Source organism: Scardinius erythrophthalmus, assembly GCF_964197995.2.
Source record: "Scardinius erythrophthalmus genome assembly, chromosome: 6".
In the NCBI taxonomy this organism is placed as follows: Eukaryota; Metazoa; Chordata; class Actinopteri; order Cypriniformes; family Leuciscidae; genus Scardinius; species Scardinius erythrophthalmus.
Window position 1 is genome coordinate 8,385,622 of NC_138226.1, and position 24,552 is coordinate 8,410,173.

The window sequence follows — 24,552 nt, forward strand, 5'->3', positions numbered from 1 at the left end:
CAATTTGCTTATAACAAATGTAACTCACAGTGATGCTGGTGAATTCAAATGTATTATCCAAAACAAAGCTGGTTACACTGAAACAAGTTCGTTGTTAAAAGTGTTTTAATTTGACTGCAGTTTAAAAGTGCAGTTTATGAAACAATGTCAGGCAGGTTTGTTGTTTTGTTTACTTTGAACACATACACATTTTTTATGTATTACAATTGTAAATTATTGTGAAATTATGTATAGAAACGTTTGCTCAATCTGCATTCAAAATTATTATTCGGTGGTATATATTTTAATGATTGATCCACAATTTATTGAAAAGACCTGAAATTATCCTCAATTTCTCTTCAGTAACTTACATTGGTTTTCCACTTTGGGGGACAGTTTTAGTTTTTTCCCTTTTGGATGATGTACTTGGACTTTGTTTTTTGGTGGTGAAAAGACACATTTTATAATGAAATATTATACCTTTGCTTGTGTCTGTCAACAAATTTGGGTGAGATTTTCAAGCACAGTTTTGAAAGATCTAATTGAATTTCTTGATAACGCATGTCCAGTCTAATAGATTTAAAGAATTTACAGTTTTTTGTTTTATTTCAAATTGCATGAATATTATTTCCCCCTTTTGTGATTTTCTTTCTTCCTTAATGTTAACAGTGTGATCAGAAAAAAGGTAAAGAAAAATCGTTGAAATAGTTTTAATTATGTCTGGAGAGACTAGATTTTCCTTGCTCAAGTTCATCATTTATAGTATATATAATACTGCATAGTTTTGGATAATAATTTAACATTTTTGTTGTATAGTTCGATCATGTTTTTCTAAAAGTAGTGGTAAGTGAGTTAAAGATTTAATAGGTTGTAAATAAAAATGTTAAAATAAAAATAGGTTAGATAAAAAAAATGATACAGTGATGATTTATGAGTTATAAATTGCGTATGTGTTCTCATTTCTATGCCTTTCTGTATCTACAATTGTCATCATTTTGGGATACAAATATACGTAGTCAGCTAGTCAAACCTGTATGGATAGGTATAAAGAAATATAAATGACTGTGCTATAATTTTATTAGAATCATAAATGCATTGTTCTACCCATTTATTGTAATTCTATGTACATGAAAAGTAAATAAAATGATGATAAAACTGTTTACTGTTATTCTGTTTTTTTTTTTTTAATCTCTTAAGGGCATTAGTATGTCCGCTTCTTTACTAATATTGAATGACCTCCATCTTTATCTAAACTTGTAATTGATGAGAATATTTTGTTGAATCTTTAATCCCATTATTTTCATACAGAATTTTCTAGTTTGACTGTGAAGACCGAAGAAGAGGAAGAAACCTACAGCACATCACTTAATTTACCTGAGAAGTCAAAAACACTTGAACTCAAGCCAGAGCAAAAACGTTTTTCTAGTTTGTTGGAAAGGAAAAAGGAGAAACCTGTATTTGAGTCCAAGCTTACACCTGTGGAAGTTACTGTTGGAGAGTCAGTTAGGTTTACTGTCACAGTATCTGGTTTGCCAAAGCCAAAAGTTCAGTGGTTCTACAATGGAAAAGTTATCACTTCTTCATCAGTTTATAAGTTTGTAGAGGAGAGAGATGAGTACACTTTAATAATAACACAAGTAAAGAAAGAGTACGAGGGAGAGTACTCTTGTACCGCCAGTAACAGATTTGGCCAAACCACCTGCAAGACAACATTAAAGGTACAAGTGAGTCAATTATCAGCAGCAGAAAAGTGGGTGGAACAAATGTTTAAAATACCAGGGCAACCACCATGCTTTACCACACAAATTCAACCTGTGCAGTGTGCAGAGGGCAGTGAGGTGAAATTTCAGTATAGAGTTACTGGTACTCCACTCCCTGATGTTCAGTGGTTTAAAGGTAATTTTCTAATTAAATCAAGCCAGATCTGTTCTGTTGTAAGTAACCCAGATGGCTCTGGCTTTCTTATCATGAATAACATCAAACAGAAAGACAGTGGACTCTACACATGCAAGGCTGTCAATCCTTTTGGGGAGGCAAGCTGCAGTGCTGAGTTGATAGTATTCCACAAAAAAGTCTCTGTATTTCACAAACAGCAATTAGTTCAAGAGCAAAAAAGTTATAAAGTGTCCATGAAAGAGGAAGCCACTGAATCACGTTTGTACAGTGTGAGCCTACCTGGACAGGCAGGTGCTAGTTTGCAGGGAGACCATCAGGTAATTTATACCATTGGCACAGAAGATAGGCAAATGGTAGCGAGCGAGCAGGTTGACACTCTGCATGACTTGGATGTTTCCATTGCAACTATGCACAGGGAGCAGGTGACTCATCAAGCTGCTGTGCTGGAGTCTCATGAAGTGCAGGAGAGAGTAATATCTGCTTCAGTTCAGCCAGAACCAGTGGTAGCAATCCCTTTGAAACAGCTCCAGATGGCTACTATGACCTCGGCAGTTCAAGAACGCCAAGGCTTCACAGAACAGCACTTTGAACGAATCAAAAGTCCAGAGGTTACAGAGCTGGAAATTGCAAAAGAGCACCCCTCACAAATAATGTCTGCCATAACTGAGAGTGTAACTCCACTGACAATTGTCAAAGCTGAGCCATTATCAACCAGAGAAACAGAACAGATCAAGGCATCTCCTGAGCCCAAGTATCCAATATCAAGTCACCAAGTTGAGTCAAAACTCCCAATTGTTAAAGAACATTCACAGGTTATACCGCATACTCAGCAGGAAAAAAGCTACCAGGTTAAAGAGGGAGTTAAAATTCTTTACAGTGCAGTTTCAACGGAGAAACAACAGATCACAGAAGGTCACACTAAAGAACTGTCATCTCAAGAATCTACCTTTCAGACAACAGTGAAGAAAGAACCACCAGAACCAGTTGTCCTTTCAGTTAGTGAGACTGCTCAAACTTTAGCAAAAGAACAGAGGTTATCAATGCACAGACCAGTTGAAGAGACTGCATCTCTAGTCAAAGACAGTGCATTTAAATCAGCTCTCGTTGCTGAGGAAAAGCATCAGCTCCAAGCTGATCAGTCAAGTTTGATCCCAGGTTTAGAAAGTGCCATTTCAGTGCAGTCCCAGAGAGAGGAAGAACAAGTTCTACATTTACAGGTCATCACAGATCAGGATATTCTTCCATCTGAAGGCAGGTTCAGCAGTGAGAAACCAGTCCAAGGCAAGGCAGATGCTCAAAAAAGTCCTATTCTTAAGCACACAGTGTCAGTGGATTTACAGCAGACAGTGACATGCGAGGAGTCATCTCAGTTTTCAGCACAAAAAACAGAACTTTTCATTCATCCTGGTAAGGAAGCTCCTGCTCCTTTGCATCTTCAGGCCATTCATTTAGAAAATACGTTGACAAAAGAAGGGATAATCTCAATGGAAAAAACAGATAAACAGATTGCTGTACAGAGACAGGAAAAAGCCCGTTATCATGCTGCAAGCACAGAAGAGAAAAGAGAGCATACTGCTGATTATTGTAAAGATCTTGATGTGTCTGTTACAGGCATGCAGTCTGAAATCAGAAAAGAACCCAAACCTGAAAGTATTCTTCAAGTCTTTTCAGAGCCAGTGCCGTTACCGAAGGAAACTCCTTTTGTAAGTGATGTTAAACAGCAGCGTGCCCTAGTTCAGAAAGAAGATCACTGGAATATTGTGCATGTGACATCTGTGTCAGAGAGTCAGGATATAGAGGAGGGACACACAGAGAATATTGGAACAATTGAGAAATTTGTGTCTAAAAGCAAAGTTGAACCCAAAATCCCATCTGAATTAATTTATGTAGAAGAAAAGGCTATCTCAACAGAGAGTAGTATTGCTCTTGGGGCCACTGAGCAAGACTTTGCAGTTCAAATTCAGGAAGGACAGTCTGTTAGACAGTCAGTATTAATGGAAGAAAAGCGAGTAATCAAAGCGGAGTTATCTGAGGATATCACAAAATCTGAAACAACCACAGCAGTTGTCAGTGAGCAAAAGATGGGTACCGTTTTAGTGTCAGAGGCAAGAGAGAGCCAAACACTACCCAAAGAGCTCACTTTTGTTATTGCGCCTCCAAAACCACATTCATTGGACATTAAATACCAGTTAAAAAGTACTCTTGCAACTGCTGTTGCTCTTGACCAACCTTTGATCCTAGCAGATGTAGTGGAGAGTTTAGGAGCTGTAGAAATTCATGAGGTAAAAGAAAGGAGAGAACCCAAATTTGTCATGTTCACTTATCTTATCACAAGTGCAAGTGCCCCACTTGAAATTACAATTGCTTTAGAAGGAGATTATCCCCAGACTGCTGATCTCAGAAGTGAACTTCAAGCTGCTTTCTACTCTATTGTCTATCGAGAGCAACAGGTTCTGACCTTAGAGCAGCCAGGCACAATGCAAATCAGCAGGCCCCAAAGATTACAGGTTACTAAGGCTTCTACAAAAGAATTACTTTCACCTGTGGTGGAGATGGTAAGAATGACAGAAAATGTAGAGCCTTTCACATCACCAAATATTCAATCTGCAACTGTAAAAACTGAAGCCAAAGCCTCTTTTCAGTCTGTAACAGCTAAAGAGCAAGCTTTTATGCAACAGTCAACTATTCATGTGGCAAGTGAATCAAAAATTGAGATTCAGCAGTCTATCCAAGTTGAGCAACAAGAAACCAGATCTGTGACAGTAAAAGGGCATGGGAGGGATGTAGGTATGACAACTGAACCTGTTTTGGGGCCTGTTTCAAATGAACAGTCCACTGAAGTCATATTTCAGAGAGAGGAAAGGGAGGAATATATAACTGAAGCATTTATGAAATTAGAGAAAGAAGTTGTTAGAGAGGGTTACCCAATTTTTGAAAGCTTGTTGGAAGATATTATAATAGAGGAACATTCAGAGGCAAAATTTTCATTGACTATTAGACATGTAAAGAAAGTGAATTGGCTTTTTAATGGAAAATCTATTAAGTCTGGCAAAGAGTTCAAGTGTTCCATAGACCATGACACTTACACACTAGAAATCAGCAAGGTTATGAAGGATCATCAAGGAGAATATACCTGTGAGGCTGTAGGTGATGCTGGCAAGACCTCAACGTCCTCCCACCTCACTGTGGTCTTAAGAGGTTGGAATTATGGGATTATTTTGTCACCACATGACTAACTCTTGGCATTCATAGCTAAAATAGACACACTTCATCAGATGTGCTTTCTCAGTATCTCCACACCAACTAATAGTATAGATCTTTGTTTCATATGAAAATACCTTCTTAATGCCTTCCACTCTGATCTTGTTCACAATGCTGCGATTTTGCCACCATTCCACATCACTGAAATGTTAGCATGTCTTCACTTCTTCACACCAACTCTTAACCCGTTGGATCTTTCAGTGTCATTCCAACATTCATCTCCTTCACTCCTGCAGTATTTTCCACTTTTTTTTTGTATTCACCTCTGTAAATTGGTCATGAAATACTCCATTGTTTTTCATTGTTTCATCAGTCATTGAGCACCTCATTCTTGATCTTTTTTTTGCATGCATGCTAGGATGTCAAGTCTTTTTCACTCTTCATGGAATTTGTTTTTCTCTCCCTCATAGCGAGATCACCATTACTCGTCACAGTCACTCCTGGAATGCTTTTTTTACTCCATTACAGTAACCACAGAAATTGGCACTTTTTGAAAATACCATATCTATAAATATTATAGATGCTAGAATGTACCTAAATGGTTACATTTAACCTATTGAACCTTTTTAGTAAATGTTTTTGTAAAACATTTCAGGTGTTTGAAAGTGCCAATCAGTGGTTTCTGCTTTTCATTCTCACACTTATTACTTGTTAGCGGACATGTTAAATATAATGTATTAATTTGCTTTTTATCTGTGTGCACAATTTAGTGCCACCTGTTTTTAGGCGGAAAATTCAAAATCTGGAGGTCAATGTTGGCAGTCCTGCAAAGTTCGAATGCGAAATTGAGGAGGCTCCAGGTGTGACCTTCAAGTGGTTCAAGTCTGGTTCTGAGCTCAGACATACTGACAAATGCAGAATTATCAGCCTTCATCACACCTCATCCCTGGAGATCTTTAACCCATCAGTTGCTGACAGTGGAGAATTTACATGCAAAGCGTCAAACCGCCATGGAAGTGACAGCTGCTCTGCTAAACTAAGTGTGACAGGTAAGACAAATTTCCTTAAAAACTTTCTTATTGTCCATTGGTTGTCTTGAAATATTTAACTCTGGAGCTGACATGCTTTGTGTTTGATACTTTGTTGGCAAAGTTTTTTATATCTTCTTATTGATATCTTCTTTTTGTAGAGATTTTCCCACCAGAGTTTGTATCAAAGCCTGATTCGATGACTTTATTTGTGGACAAGCAAGCAAAATTTCAGTGTGTTATATCTGGTTCTGACCCAATGAATGTTGTCTGGCATAAAGACAATATTGCCATTTCAAATGATGATCACTACAAAGCATCCTCTGACAAGAACAAGTATTTTCTTGAAATCTTGAATCTACAACAAAGTGATCAGGGAACATACCTTTGCAAAGCTTCAAACAGTGTCGGTACAGCTACATGCTGCTCTGAACTGAGGGTTGTAGACAAACCTAACTTTGTGAAGAGCTTTGAGTCAATCACTATTGCTGTGGGAAACCCACTACGTCTTGAATGTCATGTAGATGAAGACATTGGTGTTTCTATCATCTGGATGAGAGATGGCAAGAAACTCCATACCACAATGGACTGTAAACTAGCTTTTGAAGAAAAAATAGCCTTTCTTGAAATTCAAAAGGCCAAACTCAAAGATACAGGTACATATACCTGTACTGCTGCCAATGATGCAGGAAGCACCAGTTGCTCTTCTAGTGTGACAGTGCAAGGTAAGACTTCCAGATTAATGCCCTTGGTAAATGCAGTATTTGAAACAAATCTGCATGACTGGGTATTAATTTCTGTCATTGTGAGCAGATTAGTGTATTTGCATTGCTTAGATGGATGTCACAAAGCTTAAGCATCATTTGATGCTGCTCTTCTTTGCCATATTAAGTATTACAGCTTATTTTCATGGTGCTGCTTCACATGTCTCTTATATTTACCTGTTGAAATTGTCTTTTCTTAACTTGTCTTTTTCTTTCAAACAAATCAAAAATCGTTTTCTCCCATTGCATTTGAATCCATAGAACCTCCAGTCTTTGTTAAAAGGCTAGAGCCTAAGATCTTATGGAAACAAGGAATGTCATCACGTCTGTCGTGCTCTGTCAAAGGATCGCCTGAACTCCATGTGACTTGGTTTTTGAACGACAAACCGCTTAGTTCCTCTGAAAAACAAAAAATCACATTTAAGGCCGGCCAAGCCACTCTTGAGATTATTGAATTGTCTGAGTCTGACAGTGGAAATTACACTTGTGAAGTGATGAATGAGGCTGGCTGTGAAAGCTGCAGCTCTCAAGTAACTGTAAAAGGTAATACTCAAGATTCTTACCTTCTGATTAATGCTCATTATATTGAGTTATAATATAATATAACTCTTATTGCTTTTATTGTTCTTAGAACCTCCTGCATTTAAAAAGCAGTTGCAAATGGTGGAGGTAGTCAAAGGGTGCACAGCTCAGCTTGAATGTGAAGTTACAGGCACTGCTCCATTTGAGGTGACCTGGTTTAAGAACAAAAACCCAGTTTCCTCTGACAAGAAGTACAGTATTGTTTCAAAGGACTCAGTTGCATATTTGGAAATCAAATCTTTTGAAAGTGCAGATGTTGGAGATTATCAGTGCTGTATTTCCAATGACGTTGGTAAAATATCTACAAAAGCAGTGGCCAAATTGAAAGGTTGGTCCAATCAATATCAATTGTCTAAAAAAATTGCTTTGTTGTTGTTAATGTTTTATTTAATGTGAAAATTAATCTGCCTTTTTTTATGCAGACCCACCATCCTTTGTAAAGAAGGTTGAGAACACCACTGCAGTTTTAGGCAGTGCTGTGAAACTGCAAGGAGCTCTTAAGGGTTCTGCTCCTATCACAGTTCAGTGGTTTAAAGACTCAGAGTTAGTCAGAGATGATGATCCTAATATTACCACAAGTTTTGAAAACAGCATAACTATTCTGGCAATAGCAAATGTGGCCATTAACCATGGGGGTAAATATACTTGTCAAGCTGAAAATGAGGCCGGAAAACAAAAATGTGATGCTACTGTTTCAGTTCAAGGTTAGAATTAAACCATAAACATATCACTATTTAGCATTATATTATTTTGTAGTATTGTCTTCTTCTTCTTCTTCTTCTTCTTCTTCTTCTTCTTCTTCTTCTTCTTCTTCTTCTTCTTCTTCTTCTTCTTCTTCTTATTATTATTATTATTATTATTATTATTAATTGATTGGTTGATTGGTTTATTAATAGATTTATTTCATTTTTGTTAAAGAACCAGCTAGATTTGTTGAGAAACCTCCATCCATCAGTGTAACAGCAGGTGACTCTGCAACTCTTGAGTGCAAAGTTTCAGGAAGTCCAGATCTCAAAGTAAAATGGTCCAGAGATGGAAAAGAGATGACAGGAAGTCGAAAATACAAAATCTCCTTCAAAGACAATGTGGCAGTCTTGAAAATCCTCTCGGCAGAACGGGGAGATAGCTGTGAATACAAAATTGAAGTTTCTAATCGGGTTGGAAAAGAGCAGTGTTCTTGTTCAGTCATTGTTCTTGGTTAGTGGTATTCTTCCTAAATGATCTTTCAGTTGGTTGTTTGTGTGTATGTGTGTGTTTTTTAACTATAGTGTTTTACTTCTTTTGAGCAGATAAAATAATACCCCCGACATTCACAAAAACACTTAAAAAGGTAGATGGTAATGTTGGGGGTAGTATTCAAATGGAATGCAAAGTGTCAGGATCCCAGCCTATAATAGTATCTTGGTTCAAAGAGGGAAAGGACATTACAACTGGAACAAAATATAAAACTGAAATGCAGGAAAGTACTGCCACACTGAAAATAACAGATTTAGAGACATCAGATGCTGGGGTTTTCACCTGCCATGCAACTAATGCTGCAGGACACAGTGACACAAGTGGAACTGTTTCTGTTAAAGGTTAGAATAATAGATCCCATTTTATAATTTTTGTATTTGTTTGCTGTCAACTTGAAATGTGGTTGTTAAAAATCTCTTTCCCCCACCCTTTCAAATTAACTTTAGAACCCCCAGTCTTCTCTTTGAAACCTCAAAGCCAAGATGTTATACCAGGAACTGCAGTTGTCCTAAAAGCTGCGTTCACTGGGACTGCGCCTTTTATTATTAAGTGGTTCAGAGAAGACAAAGAAATGTTAACTGGAGGAACTTGTTTCATCAAGAAAGAAGCCAACTCAAGTTCACTGGAGCTGCACTCTGTGAAGCCACATCAGTCTGCAAAATACACTTGTCAAGTTTCTAACGATGCTGGAAGGGTCTCATGCACAGCCACCTTATTTGTGAAAGGTGCCTTTTCTTACTCTTGATGATATTTTTAGATCCATTGTTTTTTTGTTTGTTTGTTTTTTACAGAATGACTCTTTAGTTATTTAATTCATCTTAATGTGTCATTTTCTTTTTATAGAACCTCCAAAATTTGTGATGAAGCTTGAACTGACTAAACTAGTATTGAATGGGAGTCTTGCAACTTTGGAATGTAAAGTGACTGGCAGCCCAGAGATCAATATTAGATGGTATAAGAATGAGACTGAATTTAGCTCAAATGATAAATACCAAATGGCCTTCACCGACTCAGTTGCTACACTAAAGATTTCCAATTGCTGTGTTGAAGACAGTGGAGATTATATTTGCCAAGCATCAAGTGAAGCTGGCAGTGATAGATGCAGTTGCTTGGTTACAGTCAAAGGTTTGTTTGAAGTTAATCATCTTACTTTTCAAGGATGTTTAAGTCATTTCCTGTTGGTTAAAACAGTTCTCAATTAGCCAATTGGTGCTTTCTTATCTCAGAACCTCCCGAATTTGTGAAACCTTTTGAATCCAAAGAAATTGTTAAAGGCACAGATGTTGTGTTGGAAGGAACTGTGTCAGGCTCAGCTCCCTGTGAGATTTCCTGTTTCAAAGACTCAATGCAGATCCGAAATGATAGAAGACACATAATAAGCCTGACAAAGGATGTAGCAGCTCTTCAGATTTTGAAATTTGAACCTGGGGATGTCGGCAAATATCAGTGCACTGTGGCAAATGAAGTTGGACAAACCTCTTGTGATTTTCATATTACGATGAAAGGTTAGTAAGTCCAGGGAATTCTTGGAATATTTTTTTTTCTTTCTGTGAAAGTAAAAAGCTTGTGAACATTGTCCTAACTTCATCTTGCATTTGATAATCTTCAATTAGAGCCACCATCATTTGTGATGAAGATGGATAATACAAATGTCCTCCTCGGTGGTGAGGTTTCCTTGCAGTGTGTTTTGAAAGGGTCATTGCCTATGACCATCTCTTGGATGAAAGATGACCATGAGATCAAGGAATCTGAGCATGTTCAGATATCTTTTGAGAACCGGACTGCAGTGCTACACATTTCTAGTGTGCAGTTAAAACTTGGTGGAAAGTACACTTGCCATGCTCAGAATGAAGCTGGTAGTCAGAAATGTACAGCAGTACTGGCAGTAAAAGGTGTGTAGTAATTGTTTAAGACTATAAACAATATTTATAGAATTGCTTGTTTTCTTGTTTCAATGTTTTTACATTGTTCGTATCAATTTAAATTTGTTATCATCTGTTTTTCTTCCGCATTATTTTTCAGTTATCGTATCATAGCTCTTTTTGATTTAGAGCTATTTTCATGTATTTATACATATTTTATTGTAATTACAGAGCCTGCAAACATCACAGAGCAAGCCAAGTCTGTCAGTGTTACAGTAGGTGATCCTGCCACTCTAGAGTGCAGGTACTCTGGTTCTAAAGTTCTTAAAGCAAAATGGCTAAAGGATGGCAAAGAGCTGACATCAGGGAAAAAATACAAAGTACAGAGCACGGATACAAGCTCCATGTTAAAAATTCTTTCTTGTGAGAAGAGTGATGCTGGAGAATATATATTTGAGATTTCAAATGATGCTGGAAGCAGCAGTTGTGAGGCAGTTGTAACTGTTTTAGGTTAGTATGTTAGAAAAAATATAGAAGTTATTATTGGAAGTTTTAGATCAACATTTCAGATCAATTTTAGATTAAAACTGTCTTATTTTATATTCACTTTAACAGATCAAATAATAAAGCCTTCCTTCACAAGAAAATTGAAGGAAATGGAGAGTATAAAAGGATCTTTTACACAGTTGGAGTGTCTGGTCTCTGGATCTCTTCCCTTAACTGTTACGTGGTTCAAGGAAAATAAGGAGATAAAGACAGATGAGAAGCACAAATGCATGTTCTTTGAGAATGCGGCATCTTTGGAAATCAGTCGTCTTGATAGTTCAGACAGTGGAAATTACACTTGTATCGCTAAAAACCAAGCAGGCACTGTTCAGTGTTCTGGCACGCTGAAAATTAAAGGTTTGCAATTACCCTTGACTTTTATGAGTGACGATTTGATTTGTTAGTTTCAGTAAATTTATTATGCTTTTTAGTAAAATGTATCTTCCTTTAATCTGTAATCTTAAATCTCCCTCTTGCAAGCAGAACCTCCATCAATAATTGAGAAGCCTGAATCACAAGACGTTATACCAGGATCCAAAGTGCAGTTTAATGTTCTTGTGTCTGGAACGCCACCAATGACCATTAAATGGTTTAAGGATAAGAAAGAAGTTTCATCAGGAATTGACTGTTCAGTTCAGAAAAATGACACTTCCAGCTCACTTGAGCTCTTTTTTGCAAAGCCTTCAGACTCTGGAGACTATGTCTGTGAAATAAGTAATGATGTTGGATCAGATACTTGCCAAGCGATGCTCTTCGTTAAAGGTTTTCACTAAAATTACTTTAAAAAAAATGTTATTGAACCTTTGTTAAATGCTTAAAATAAGTACTTGATTTAATTTCATTTCATTTTTTTCAGAACCCCCCAAATTTACCCGCAAACCTGAAAAAATAACAGTGGTAAAACCAGGCCAATTGGTAGTTTTTGAATGCCATATTACAGGCACTCCAGAGATAGACACCTACTGGTTCAGAGATGGTAATGAAATAAGTCCGAGCGACAAGCATAAAATTACTTTTGTTGATTTTCTCGCACGGCTTGAGATAAGTAGCAGTGATATCAAAGACAGTGGAGTGTACTACTGTGAAGCCCGGAATGAGGCGGGCAGTGAGAGCTGTAGTATGGAACTAAGAGTGAAAGGTTAGTATATAGTGCACTTCATAGGCATTTCAGTGTTTTATTATGGTTCTTTTAAAATGTCTATAGCCAGAGCATAGAACTGTTTTATACCAAGTTTTTTTTTTTCATTTTTCAGAGCCACCAGTTCTTGTCAAGCCATTGAGTCCTCTTGAGGTTGTGAATGGCTCAAATGCATATTTTGAATGTCAGGTAAAAGGCACAGCTCCTTTTGAGGTGACTTGGCAAAAAGATTTAAAGGATATCAAATCAAGCCTTAAACATGTAGTTTTGCAGAAGAATGGCTCTATAATGACTCTTGATGTACAGAAATGTGATGCTTTAGATGTTGGAGAATATCAGTGCATTGTAGCAAATGAAATTGGGAGTTGTTCAAGTCAGACTACACTCAGCATAAAAGGTTAGCTTCGAGTTTGTTTGATATCAGTTTTACATATTATTTTATCTCTCTTGACCTTGTTTAACATATTTTGCACTTCCTATCAGAGCCTCCATCGTTTGTGGAGAGGATTGAGAATGTTGTCACAGTTCTGGGAAAAAAGGTTGAGTTTAAATGTGTTGTAAGAGGATCACCTCCTCTATCCATACAATGGCAGAAAGATGAAAACTGGATTTTGGAGGATCCTGCAATTGAGAGGGCATTTGTGAACAATATTGCCACTCTGACAATCCCTGTGTGTGAATCAATCCACAGTGGAAAATACACCTGTCAGGCTGTGAATGAGGCGGGGCAAGAGAAGTGTTTTGGTACACTTGTAGTGCAAGGTTGGTTATTTTTGCAAGTGCTTTTTGTAGCTGTCCATCCTAAAGACTTGCTATTATAAATGTAATTGTTATGTTATCCCCAGAGCCACCTCAGATAATTGAAAAGCCAGATGTGATTAATGTCACTACTGGAGATCCAGTAAGCTTCGAGTGCAAAGTTATGGGTTCTCCTGAGCTGAAAGTCAAATGGAGTAAAGATGGCAAGGAAGTGATGCCTTCAAGACAGCACAGCCTTAGCTTCATCAATAATGTCAGCCAACTTAAAATGCAATCTGTCCAATTAGAAGACAAGGGAACTTATGTGTTTGAGGTCTCCAACCACATCAGTGCCTGCCAGTGCAAAGTGACTTTAAATGTGCTAGGTTAGTGTTCCTTCATGATTAATGGAATAACTAGTATTAGTTGAATTGTAGTGATAGTTATGATATTTACTTTCTTTGTTTTTATCAGAGCAAATAATACCCCCATCCTTTATCAAACCTTTGATGGAGATGGAGGAAATTCTGAGCACAAATGTTCAAATCGGATGTAAAATATCAGGCTCACTCCCCATAACTGTGGAGTGGGTGAAGGACGGAACTAAACTGTCAGGAAGAACCAAACATAAACTTCTTCAGCATGACAACATGGTGTCTTTGGAAATTGAGTGTTTAGAGAAAACTGACACTGGAATGTACACTTGTAAAATAACAAACAAAGCGGGCAGTTGTGAATGCAGTGGTACACTGAGAGTGAAAGGTCAGATGGCTTTTTTAGTATTTAGTAGTATATTTCATTACCCTAAGATCTCTGATGGCTGCCGGTTTCTTAACAGATGTATTTGTCTTTCTTTCCCATCAATTATTTAGAGCCACCAAGCTTTGTGCTGGTTCCAGAGTCACAGGCTGTCATACCAAATACCACTGTTCGCTTTAAGAGTACATTTAAGGGAACACCTCCCTTCACAGTGAAATGGTTCAAGGATGACACTGAGCTGATTTGCGGACCTTCCTGTTTTACTGGCCTGGAGGGCCTCTCAAGCTTCCTAGATCTTTTTGTGGTTGGAATATCACACAGTGGAACTTACTCTTGTCAAATAAGCAATGATGCTGGTACCGCTAAATGCACCACAACCTTGTTGGTTAAAGGTTGGACATCTTTTCAAGTACCCTTATCTTATCGACACTCTTCATTATCATTCTTTTTTTAATGCTTCGCCATTTGTATTTTCTTGTCTCGCTTACATAAACTGTCTGTCTGCCTTTCACCATCATCTTACTTCATTACTGTTCATCATGACGCTTTACTGCCTTTCAGCCATCATCTGCCATTTTCTAAAAACCATCTTCAGTGCTCCATTTTATGTATTACATTATTCATTATGATAACATGTTGTAATTTTGGTTTTACAGAACCTCCAGAGTTTGTACAGAAACTGCCAGCTGCAAAAGTCATAAAGATGGGAGAGCCACTCCAGCTTGAATGCAAAGTTACTGGCACAGCTCCTCTGAAAATAAGCTGGTACAAAAATGATGCCATACTCAGTGATGGTGGCAACTTGAGAATGACTTTCGATAACTCTGTGGCAGTCCTTGAAATTTTCAAGTCCAGCTTTGAGGACAATGGAGTCTACACTTGTGAAGTCCAGAATGATGCTGGAACTAAGAGTTGCAGTACCACACTCACAGTGAAAGGTTAGACGGTGGATGGATCTTTCACTCACTAGTTTAATGCTTATGCCTTTATTAGCATGAGCATTAACTGACATGGGCTATATATTTCAGATGTGTTATTTTAGGATAATTGTATGTGTTTTATTTTACATGTTAATATTTTGGTTTATTTTAGTTTTTATTCATTTCTAGTTAGTAATTTGTGTACTTCAACTTAGTTTGCTAAGGCATATACATTTTGTTTACTTTAATAATTTTTCATGTAATATTAATATTTGATATTATTTCAGCTTTATTAATCGTTTTAGTTCTAGTTAATGATAATAGTTATTATCTATTGATTTAATTAACCTTTTATTGATTTTAATATGCATTAGCGTAATAATTTCAATTACTTTCTTGTAGAACCACCAACTTTCCACAAAGTCCCAACACCAGTTGAGGGGCTGAAAGGCAAAGATGGCAGTCTTAACTGTGAGCTGAAAGGCTCAGCTCCTTTTGAGATAACCTGGTTTAAAGATCAAAAACAGTTAAAAGAAAGTAGGAAGTATAAATTTGTGTCTGAGGGATGCTCTGCAACTCTCCACATCCTTGGAATGGAAGTATCAGATGCAGGAGAATATGAGTGCAAAGCATCAAATATTGTTGGAAGTGATTCCTGCCAGTGCACTGTAAAGTTAAGAGGTCAGTAAGATAGGAGTTTAAAGTAGTAAATACTTGTTTTACACTTTAGTTTTCTGACTCTCTGATTACCATCTTCCTGACATTCAGAACCACCAGCGTTTGTGAAGAAATTATCCAATATGACAGCCATGTCTGGTGAAGAGGTGATTTTGTTGGCAACAGTCAAAGGTTCACAGCCTATGACTGTGTCTTGGGTTCAGGATAAAGACCACATTCTCAGAGATGGTGACAACAGGAAAATTACATTTGAGAATAATCAGGTCACTCTTAAGATATTTAAAGCTGAATCTACCACTGCTGGAAAATATACATGTCAGCTCAAAAATGATGCTGGAGTAGCTGAATGCACAGCGAACTTAACAGTCCTAGGTTTGTAAGAAAAATATTTTTCCCTCTCAAGTACATTTAATCTTTTAAAATTAATTGAATTGTGCAAATTATCTTAATGACACTTCTAAATTTCTAGAACCTGCAGCAATTGTGGATAAGACAGAGTCAATCAGTGTAACCGCTGGTGAAACCGCAGCCTTAGAATGTACTGTATCTGGAACTCCAGAACTTAAGCCAAAATGGTTCAAGAATGGTGTGGAGCTGTCTTCAGGTAGAAAATACAAAATCACCTTCTCAAAAATGATCTCCAGTCTTAAGCTATTGTCAACAGAGAAAAGTGATACTGGAGAATACACATTCGAGATCAAGAATGCAGTTGGCAGTGATAGCTGCAAAATGGACCTCACTGTTTTGGGTCAGTAATGTTAAAAATTCTTGTATTTAATATTTGTTACAGTCTTAGAATTGCGTGTGATTTCTTATGCAGCCAAAAGTTGAGTGTTGTTTTTGGTCAAACAGACAAAATCGTCCCTCCTTCGTTCTCACGAAGACTGAAGGACACACAGAATATTGTTGGAAAATCTATTGAAATGGATTGTAAAGCTTCAGGGTCTGCACCTCTTACTATCTCTTGGTACCATGATGAAGAGGAGATTAAAAGTGGGCCGAACTATGAGATTACATTTGCTGAGAATACCTGCACATTGAAAGTGCCAACTCTGAAACTTTCAGACTCTGGCACATATAAATGTAAAGCAGTAAACAGTGCAGGAACTGCAGAGACATCTGCTTCCTTAATAGTTAAAGGTTAGTGTTTGACTGTAGAATAATTATAATAACTGATAAATGTAAATCTATTGGTTAAACCACATTTCACATCCTTTTCCATGTCATATTTGCTACAGAACCCCCCTCTTTTGTGACCACACCTCAACCGGTGGAAACCCTCCCAGGCACAAATGTCACCTTTACAGCAACCGTTCAAGGAAGTACCCCAATGAAACTGAAATGGTTTAGAGGCAGTGAGGAAGTAGTGTCTGGGAGAAGCTGTGAGATTGCTTTAAGAGGAAATACAGCAATTCTAGAGCTCTACAACATTGATAAATCTCATGCTGGCGAGTACACTTGCCAGATCATAAATGATGCTGGGACGGAAAACTGTCCTGTGAACCTTTTTGTTAAAGGTTAGTTTTAATTTAGTTAATATATGAGTAACAATTTCCTGAATACTTGTTATAGCAGAACTTTGTGTTTCACATATATATGTCATTTTTATTCAGAGGCTGCATGCTTTGTCAAGAAGCTAAAGAACCTCTCTGTTGAAATGGGCAAGTCACTGATACTTGAATGCACATATGCGGGAAGCCCAAAGATTCTTGTGAAATGGCATAAAGATGAACAGGAAATTTACTCCTCTTACAAGTACAACATTACGACCACTGAGAACTCCTGCATCCTGGAGTGTCTAAACAGTGATAAAGAGGCTGCTGGAAAATACACTTGTGAGGTTTCTAATGATGCTGGACACGACACTTGTGAAGCAGCAGTGTCCATTTTAGGTTTGTTTCTGGGTAGATATGCTCAGTATAAGCTACTGTGAGGCAATATAAAAATGTGCATGCTTGTCTTTATGGAATATATATGTTTTGTCACTTTTAGAACCACCTTTCTTTATTGAGAGTTTGGAGCCTATGGAAGTCACTGCAGGTGATGCAGTTTGTCTGAAATGCCAGATTGGTGGCACTCCTGAAATTAAAGTGTCATGGTTCAAGGCAGATGGCAAAGTGCGTTCTTCTCCAACCTGCAAGATGGAGTTTTTCAAAGGCACTGCCTGCCTGAAACTAGCTAAAGTTGCCAAATCTGACATTGGTGAATACACATGTAAGGTAGAAAACAGCATAGGATCTGCCTCTTGCAGCTGCCACGTAACTGTACAAGGTGATGCAAATTTCTTTCTAAAGCTCTGAATCTGTCTCTTAAGGATTCACCTGCACTGTGTAACCACTATTAATGTATTTTGCTTAATGTTTTGCTTTCCAGATGTGAAAACACCACCTTCTTTCCCTAAAAAGATTACTAGCATTACACAAACTGAAGGGCAGCCTGTCCAGTTTGAGTGTCGTGTTGCAGGATCCTCTCCTATGGAGGTCTCTTGGCTCAAAGATGGTGAAGCTCTTAGGAGCAATTTAGAATACACAATGTCTTTTGATGATAACTCTGCTATCCTAAAGATAGCCAAGGGTGAAATGAGACATTCTGGTGAATACACCTGTGTTGCTACTAATAGTGTTGGAACTGCTTCTTGTAGAGCCAAGCTCACGCTTCAAGGTTTGCTTATCTCTTTCATATTGTTCTCTGATTAAATGAGTTTCATGTGTTGTGAAACGCACTGAAATGGATGTTAACATGTCTATACAATTGTACTGTTATCTCTAACTCCACAGAGCCAAGATATCCACCTGTGTTTGATAAAAAGCTCATACCCGTGGATGTGACAGTGGGAGATACTGTCGAACTGGAATGCCACATGACGGGATCATTGCCTATAAAAGTTACTTGGTCCAAGGATCACAAGGACATCCGTACAGGGGGCAATTATAAGATATCGTGTGTGGATAACACCCCTCATTTAACAATTTTGAAGGCTGATAAAGCAGACTCCGGTCGTTATTCTTGCCATGCTAGTAATGATATTGGGAAGGACTCTTGTTCCACAGAGGTTTCTGTGAAAGGTATTTGGTCACTGCTTTTCGGTGTGACTGTCTTCATTGTCTTTATTGTCTTAGGTCTGACCTTGTGGTGCTTTATTTCTTTTACTTTTGTGTCTTCCATTCTTCATGTGTTTACCTTTGTAATGTTTTTCTTTGCTTACAATATGTCAACAGGTGGCACTGTTGAGCATCTTTCACAAATTCTTTAGTTTTGGTATATGCATTTAGATAGAAGAACCACTTTTGTCTATCATATATGTCCTCTCTAACAACACCTCTATTTATTGTTCCTATAGAACGCAAAATTCCACCTAGTTTTACCAAAAAGCCTTCAGCAACTATTGAGGACACTGAGGGCAAAATGGTGAAGATTGAGGGTCGTGTTGCTGGATCACAGCCACTGACTGTCAACTGGTATAAAGATGGAAGAGAAATCTTCTCCTCTGACTGTTATGATGTAACCTTCAAGAGCAGCCTGGCTGTCCTGTGCATCAAAAAATCTCAACTGTCAGATAATGGCACATATATGTGCAAAGTCTCCAATGAAGCTGGCACTGCCTCTTATGAAGTGTCAATTAAGATTACAGGTATACTGCTGGTTTCTATGTCAAGTTCTTCTTATTTCCATTGTCTTTTTATAAATGTGCTATTCCTTACATAAAATACTGTGACAGTGCCGTGGTACAATGTTGGTATCAGAAGGTAATTCCATGGTACTAAATTTAATTATTCTTGGAAGTACCTTGGTAAATACTATTATAGTCCCATAGTAATTTCTTGTAAAATATGTATGTAATACATAAAATGTGAAATGTCCCTTTTATAAATTACTTTTTTTTCTGAATACAGAGCAAAAGGTACCACCAAGCTTTGACTTGCCTCTTAAACCAGTGACTGTGACTGAGGGTGAGACACTTACCCTCAGCTGCCATGTACGTGGATCTCCTCCTCTAAAGATTCAGTGGATGAAGGACAGACAGGATCTTTCATCATCTGCAAACACTAAGATCACATTTGTTGATGGCACTGCCACACTTCAGATGGTTCGTGTATCTAAGACAGATACTGGAGATTATCTCTGCAAAGCAACCAATGAGGCTGGTAGTGAGTTCTGCAAGTCTAAAGTCACTATCAAAGGTATTTTCTTCTGTGTGTAAGAAAAATAACGGTTTTATCATTCTTGGTAATTCTTTCTTTTTTGGCTGCTTTTATATTCCTCAGATTTTTTTATTTTATTTGCTTTATCCTAACCTTTCCATTATGTTGGTTATTTGCCAATATTAGAATATTCAAGTAATTATTAATCTTTCATTAATCTATTTCTGTCTTCTGTTTTTTCTTTTTTTTTTCTTGACCTGGCAACAGATTACTTTTGTCAGGCTAAGTATATGCTTGTTGCTTACAAACAGGTCTTAGTGATTGTTTTGGCAAAATCCGCTTCTTTGCAAATGTTTCATTGCCATTCTTATTCTTCCTGCAACTGTGCTTTTTGAAAAAGTTCAACAGATGAGCTTGAGTTTTTGTTGTCCGAAATGATTTAAGCCTGGTTCTTGAATATCTTTAGCTAAAAAATGTATGTATCTCACTGCAAAATTCCTTTAAAAGTTTCAGAGAAGCCAGGAGCACCTGCCCCGGCACAGGCGGCACCTTCACCACCACAAGCAGTTAAAAAGTTGGACAACTTGTTCTTTATTGAGGTGCCAAAGAGTGTCCATATCATTGAGAGTAAGTGATGCTCCTTTTCCTTTTCATGGGTGGACTGTATTGAAATGTAGAAGAAAGTGTTATTGAAACTTTTATGTTTTTACAGAAGGTACAGCTACCTTCATTGCTAAAGTTGGTGGCGACCCCATTCCCAATGTGAAATGGATGAAGGGCAAATGGAGGCAGATGACTCATGGTGGTCGCATCAGTATTGAACAAAAGGGCCAAGAGGCCAAGATGGAGATTAAAGAGGTGACCAAATCTGACACTGGCCAGTACAGATGTGTTGCTTCAAACAAACATGGAGAAATTGAGTGCAGCACGGACTTGAATGTTGATGAGAAGAAAGAGACATCTTTAGAAGTGGTCAAACTCAAGAAGTAAGTGTGTGTCAAATTGCAAACTATCTCCTAGGACCCCTCTCCACCAAAATTAGTTAGACATTTTAATTTAAAATAAATGAATAAAAGGCTAAATTTGTAATAAATACATAGGTTGCTATTACAGCTGCTCCATTTGTGCCTACTTGAGTTTAAGTTGATTTTTTTTAATGATGCAATTGTGCCATGGACCAGTAGGGGTCACGTCCCCCAACTTTGTGAAACACTGCTTTTATATGATAACTAGTAAACTATACAAGATTGCCTAAAGGTTTTTTTTTTTGTTTTTTGTTTTTTACAGGACTCCATCAAAGCAGAAAAGCCCTAAAGAGGACAAGGATATTGACCTTGTTGAGTTGCTTAGAAATGTTGATCCCAAGGAGTATGAGAAATACGCTCGCATGTATGGCATCACAGACTACCGGGGCCTCCTTCAAGCTATTGAGTTTCTGAAGAAGGAAAAAGAACAAGAAAGTGGAAGACCAGTAAGATTGAGTCAGATAACAGTACAACAGCATCAGTTCTTTTGGGTGATAAGACCAAGCACATTGTTTCTGTATCAATTTATGATACATTACCTAATTTTCTCCCTGGCACATTTTAGTGTCTTTCCAAACAAAGTGCACTGCAACCTTAACCTTTGTTATCAAAAATTTCAATTGATTCATGATAATACTCATTTTAATTGATACATCTTAATAGTTTAGCTTAAATTTACTATAATTTAAGAATATGGTCAAGGAAGGCATTTAGTGACACCTTTCAGGAACTCAACTTTCAAGCCAGGAATGAAAGTAAATTATATTAATTGTTTCACTGCTTGGATTTATTATATTACAGGAAGTGGAAAGTGGTGCAAGAGAGTCTGAGGAAGATTTAGCTAAACTTGTTGCTGATTTGCAAAAGAGGATGGAACAAACAGAGGTTTGAAATCTTAATTTTAGCATTTGTATTAAATATGTTCTTTCAGACAGCAAAAATGCTTGAATATCATTGTATTATATAACAGACTTGTTTCACAACCAGCTCTTACAATGTTGGCTTCTAGAGTATTTCCTAGAATTTCCATTTATAGAGTGTTAATGTGTTCTTTTGTTTTCTATGCAGCCTGTCACTGTGGTACGTGATATCACAGACCAGACAACTGCTGTTAAGAAGGAAGCTGTGTTTGAATGTGAGATCAAGATTAACTACCCCGAAATCACACTGTCCTGGTACAAAGGAACCCAAAAACTTGACGGTGGTGACAAATATGACATCAAAATTGTGGGTGATCGTCACATCTTAAAGATCAAGGATTGCCAGACCAGAGATGAAGGCAATTATCGTATTGTGTGTGGCCCACATATCTCCAGTGCCAAACTGACAGTGCTGGGTATGTAGCAACATTTCCTTTTAGTGAATGCAAAACTTTATAACTATATTTTATACTGTATGTTTTTACAATATTGACCCTTATTTTTTTGCAGAGGCTGAAGTGGAACAGCGAATGCAGGATGTGGCTGGTAAGGAAGGCCAGACTTGTACATTGACATGCCAGTTCTCTGAACCTAATGTAAAAACCCAGTGGTTTAAAAATGGGAAGCTTTTAGAGCCTCATGGCAGATATGCATTTGCTGTGGCCAATTACACTCAGAAGCTCTCAATCAAAGATGTTAGACCTGAAGACCAAGGAGAATATACCTGCAAATATAAAAATCTTGAAACGACTGCAAATCTTTGGATTGAAGGTTTGTATAGATTCACTGAACTGTAAGACTTATGATTACTTTAAAGTATGCCATCTACTAACCTCTTCTTTCATCATCTGACTACTTCTTCTTCACCTCTTATGGAAAAAGAACTCTTCTTATTTTAAATGCCAGGGATATTTTGTCTTCACATTTTCCTGGCTTTCTTTAAAAGCAAATCTTAACAGACTGTTTAAGAAAAAGAAAAAGGTTCAACATCAGATTCAGTCCTAATCATCCACCTTGCGTTATCTTTTTCTAGCCAAGCAAATACATTTCACCAAACGCATCCAGAACATTTTGGTGCGAGAACATCAATCCGCAACTTTTGAGTGTGAGGTGTCTTTCGACAATGCTATTGTAACATGGTATAAGAACACTTGGGAGCTTAAAGAGAGCCCCAAATATACCTTTCAAAGTGAAGGGCGACGGCACTTCATGATCATCCGCAATGTTACCTCTGCTGATGAAGGTTTGTGGAGTTCCAGTGTGGGACCATTATTCGTTTTAATAATATTAAAAAAGAAGGCCCATTTAACCAAATCAATAATCCTTTAGGCGTGTACTCGGTCATTGTCAGATTGGAGCCCAGGGGTGAGGCTAAAAGTACAGCTGAACTTTACCTGTCAGGCAAAGGTCGGTACAGCTGTCGTGCTCCAGCATTTACTTAACTAACAATCCCTAGAATATCAAGGCGCCTTACATTTTTTCTATATATTTTTTTTCTCCTCAGAAATTGAAATAGAAAGTGTACCTTATGGTAAGTATGTGACACGTTTTCAAGTTTTTTTTAACACCTACAGTATAGTGCACATTGACTGATTATTTCACATAGTCCATTAATTTATATAAGTAAATTTAAGAATGTTAAATGACACTCACACAGACATCCCGGATACATCAATAAAAGTGCCTGAGGCATCTGCATTAACCATTGAAGGTAAGGTTGGGATTTTTATAAAAAGAATTTCTAAAAATAAATAAATCCTTATCCTTAAAATAAGAGACAGTTACTCACACACTTATTATTTTCAAAAAGCTGAATCTTCCACGGAATATTACCATTATGAAGAAAAAATGGAAACGCAAGGTAAAACTGCATTATTATAAGAATTAAACTAACTTTTTCACATCATCCTTTTCATATAGTATCATTCACTAAAATTTACAAAAATCAATTAACCATTCATCTGTTCAACATCAACAAAAAATTCAAAAGAATAACATGATTGTGTGAGTTTTTTTTTTTTTCAACATCTTGCGTGAAATAACCAAATAACGTCAATATTTGAAGTATTCTTCTTTTGACACGTGTAACAACATTTTACTATTCACCAGAGTATGTGACCTGGACAGAGGAGAGTGTTGTAGAGGAAATATCAGTCACAGGTATTACTGAGAGCTTTTGGGTCAACAAATATAATTCACCTTGTTGTTCTAACACTTTTTCCTCTTTTGTGTGCTCACATATTGTTATATCTGTGTCATATGTATTTCTGACATTCATATAATGTTTTTATCTCCCTTTGTCTTCACCATGCCTTCACAATGTCTCATTAAGTTGTATTTTATGTGTTGTTTGTAGTGTGTCGTCATACAATCATATGTAACTTTACCAACTTAAATCTTTTTAAACAGATTTATTTTAAGATTTTGTGTTGTCATATTTTCTGCAATGCCAGTTATTATTGTAATTATTCCGATTATCCTAAGGACTTTCTTTGTCTCATCAGGCCCAAGGGTCCCGATCGAAGAGGCTGTCAGTAGAAAAACTTTGGGAATGAGAGAGGTGGCTCCAACAACAGGTACTGAAAGAGAAAACAGCTCACTGCTTTACTACTTGTTGGCAAACATGCTTGCATTATCTTCACATTTGTCATGTTTATGGGTGTGTTTGTAAATTTGTGTTGACTTTCACATCCTTAGTTATGTTGTGTCATCAATGTTATGTGCTGTCAATGTTTTTGATATGCATGGTCACTCTCAAAGCTGAAGCTACTAGTCTTGATATTATAGAGTAATTGTTCTTAATATTCTCAAAGAATTCAAGGAACCTGAGCCATCTAAACCAGTGGAGCTAATAACTGAAGTACCTGTGAAAGGTATGCAAATATCTGTCTAATGTTCTCCAGTGTTTTAATCATTTTCTGTTTGTTTAAAGAGCACTTTATAAACGTTCTTCTAATTCTGTCTGTGATATCAGTATTCTGTTGTAGTGTAATTGTTTTTTGTTTGTGTTTTTGTCTAATTGAATATTCTTACAACATTTGTAATACTTTTTTGTCCAAAAAGCCAAAAAACCTGTGGAAGAAATAGTTACTGCAGTTACAGTGCCAGAGCCAATTGAACGGCCCACTGCAAAAGGTA

General features: G+C 37.2%; 1 protein-coding gene across 1 annotated transcript in view; it reads left to right on the plus strand.

The window, feature by feature from the left end:
* The window catches only part of ttn.2 (titin, tandem duplicate 2), a 162,713-nt gene that overhangs the window by 32,878 nt on the left and 105,283 nt on the right, over positions 1-24,552 (plus strand). Inside the window, exons 43-90 of the mRNA XM_081368710.1 lie at positions 1,288-5,073; positions 5,847-6,125; positions 6,266-6,829; positions 7,130-7,411; positions 7,500-7,778; positions 7,873-8,154; positions 8,369-8,647; positions 8,740-9,027; positions 9,133-9,411; positions 9,530-9,811; positions 9,913-10,191; positions 10,300-10,578; positions 10,780-11,058; positions 11,164-11,451; positions 11,578-11,856; positions 11,951-12,232; positions 12,348-12,629; positions 12,716-12,994; positions 13,078-13,356; positions 13,445-13,732; positions 13,843-14,121; positions 14,386-14,667; positions 15,052-15,330; positions 15,418-15,699; positions 15,797-16,075; positions 16,180-16,467; positions 16,566-16,844; positions 16,941-17,219; positions 17,320-17,598; positions 17,701-17,988; positions 18,105-18,392; positions 18,668-18,958; positions 19,221-19,508; positions 19,977-20,096; positions 20,182-20,455; positions 20,757-20,940; positions 21,296-21,379; positions 21,563-21,830; positions 21,925-22,185; positions 22,448-22,657; positions 22,744-22,821; positions 22,919-22,945; positions 23,072-23,125; positions 23,225-23,275; positions 23,524-23,574; positions 23,919-23,990; positions 24,228-24,287; positions 24,478-24,549. Of these exons, the coding sequence (XP_081224836.1) occupies positions 1,288-5,073; positions 5,847-6,125; positions 6,266-6,829; positions 7,130-7,411; positions 7,500-7,778; positions 7,873-8,154; positions 8,369-8,647; positions 8,740-9,027; positions 9,133-9,411; positions 9,530-9,811; positions 9,913-10,191; positions 10,300-10,578; positions 10,780-11,058; positions 11,164-11,451; positions 11,578-11,856; positions 11,951-12,232; positions 12,348-12,629; positions 12,716-12,994; positions 13,078-13,356; positions 13,445-13,732; positions 13,843-14,121; positions 14,386-14,667; positions 15,052-15,330; positions 15,418-15,699; positions 15,797-16,075; positions 16,180-16,467; positions 16,566-16,844; positions 16,941-17,219; positions 17,320-17,598; positions 17,701-17,988; positions 18,105-18,392; positions 18,668-18,958; positions 19,221-19,508; positions 19,977-20,096; positions 20,182-20,455; positions 20,757-20,940; positions 21,296-21,379; positions 21,563-21,830; positions 21,925-22,185; positions 22,448-22,657; positions 22,744-22,821; positions 22,919-22,945; positions 23,072-23,125; positions 23,225-23,275; positions 23,524-23,574; positions 23,919-23,990; positions 24,228-24,287; positions 24,478-24,549 (14,961 nt within the window). The remainder of the gene's footprint in view (positions 1-1,287; positions 5,074-5,846; positions 6,126-6,265; positions 6,830-7,129; positions 7,412-7,499; positions 7,779-7,872; positions 8,155-8,368; positions 8,648-8,739; positions 9,028-9,132; positions 9,412-9,529; positions 9,812-9,912; positions 10,192-10,299; positions 10,579-10,779; positions 11,059-11,163; positions 11,452-11,577; positions 11,857-11,950; positions 12,233-12,347; positions 12,630-12,715; positions 12,995-13,077; positions 13,357-13,444; positions 13,733-13,842; positions 14,122-14,385; positions 14,668-15,051; positions 15,331-15,417; positions 15,700-15,796; positions 16,076-16,179; positions 16,468-16,565; positions 16,845-16,940; positions 17,220-17,319; positions 17,599-17,700; positions 17,989-18,104; positions 18,393-18,667; positions 18,959-19,220; positions 19,509-19,976; positions 20,097-20,181; positions 20,456-20,756; positions 20,941-21,295; positions 21,380-21,562; positions 21,831-21,924; positions 22,186-22,447; positions 22,658-22,743; positions 22,822-22,918; positions 22,946-23,071; positions 23,126-23,224; positions 23,276-23,523; positions 23,575-23,918; positions 23,991-24,227; positions 24,288-24,477; positions 24,550-24,552) is intronic.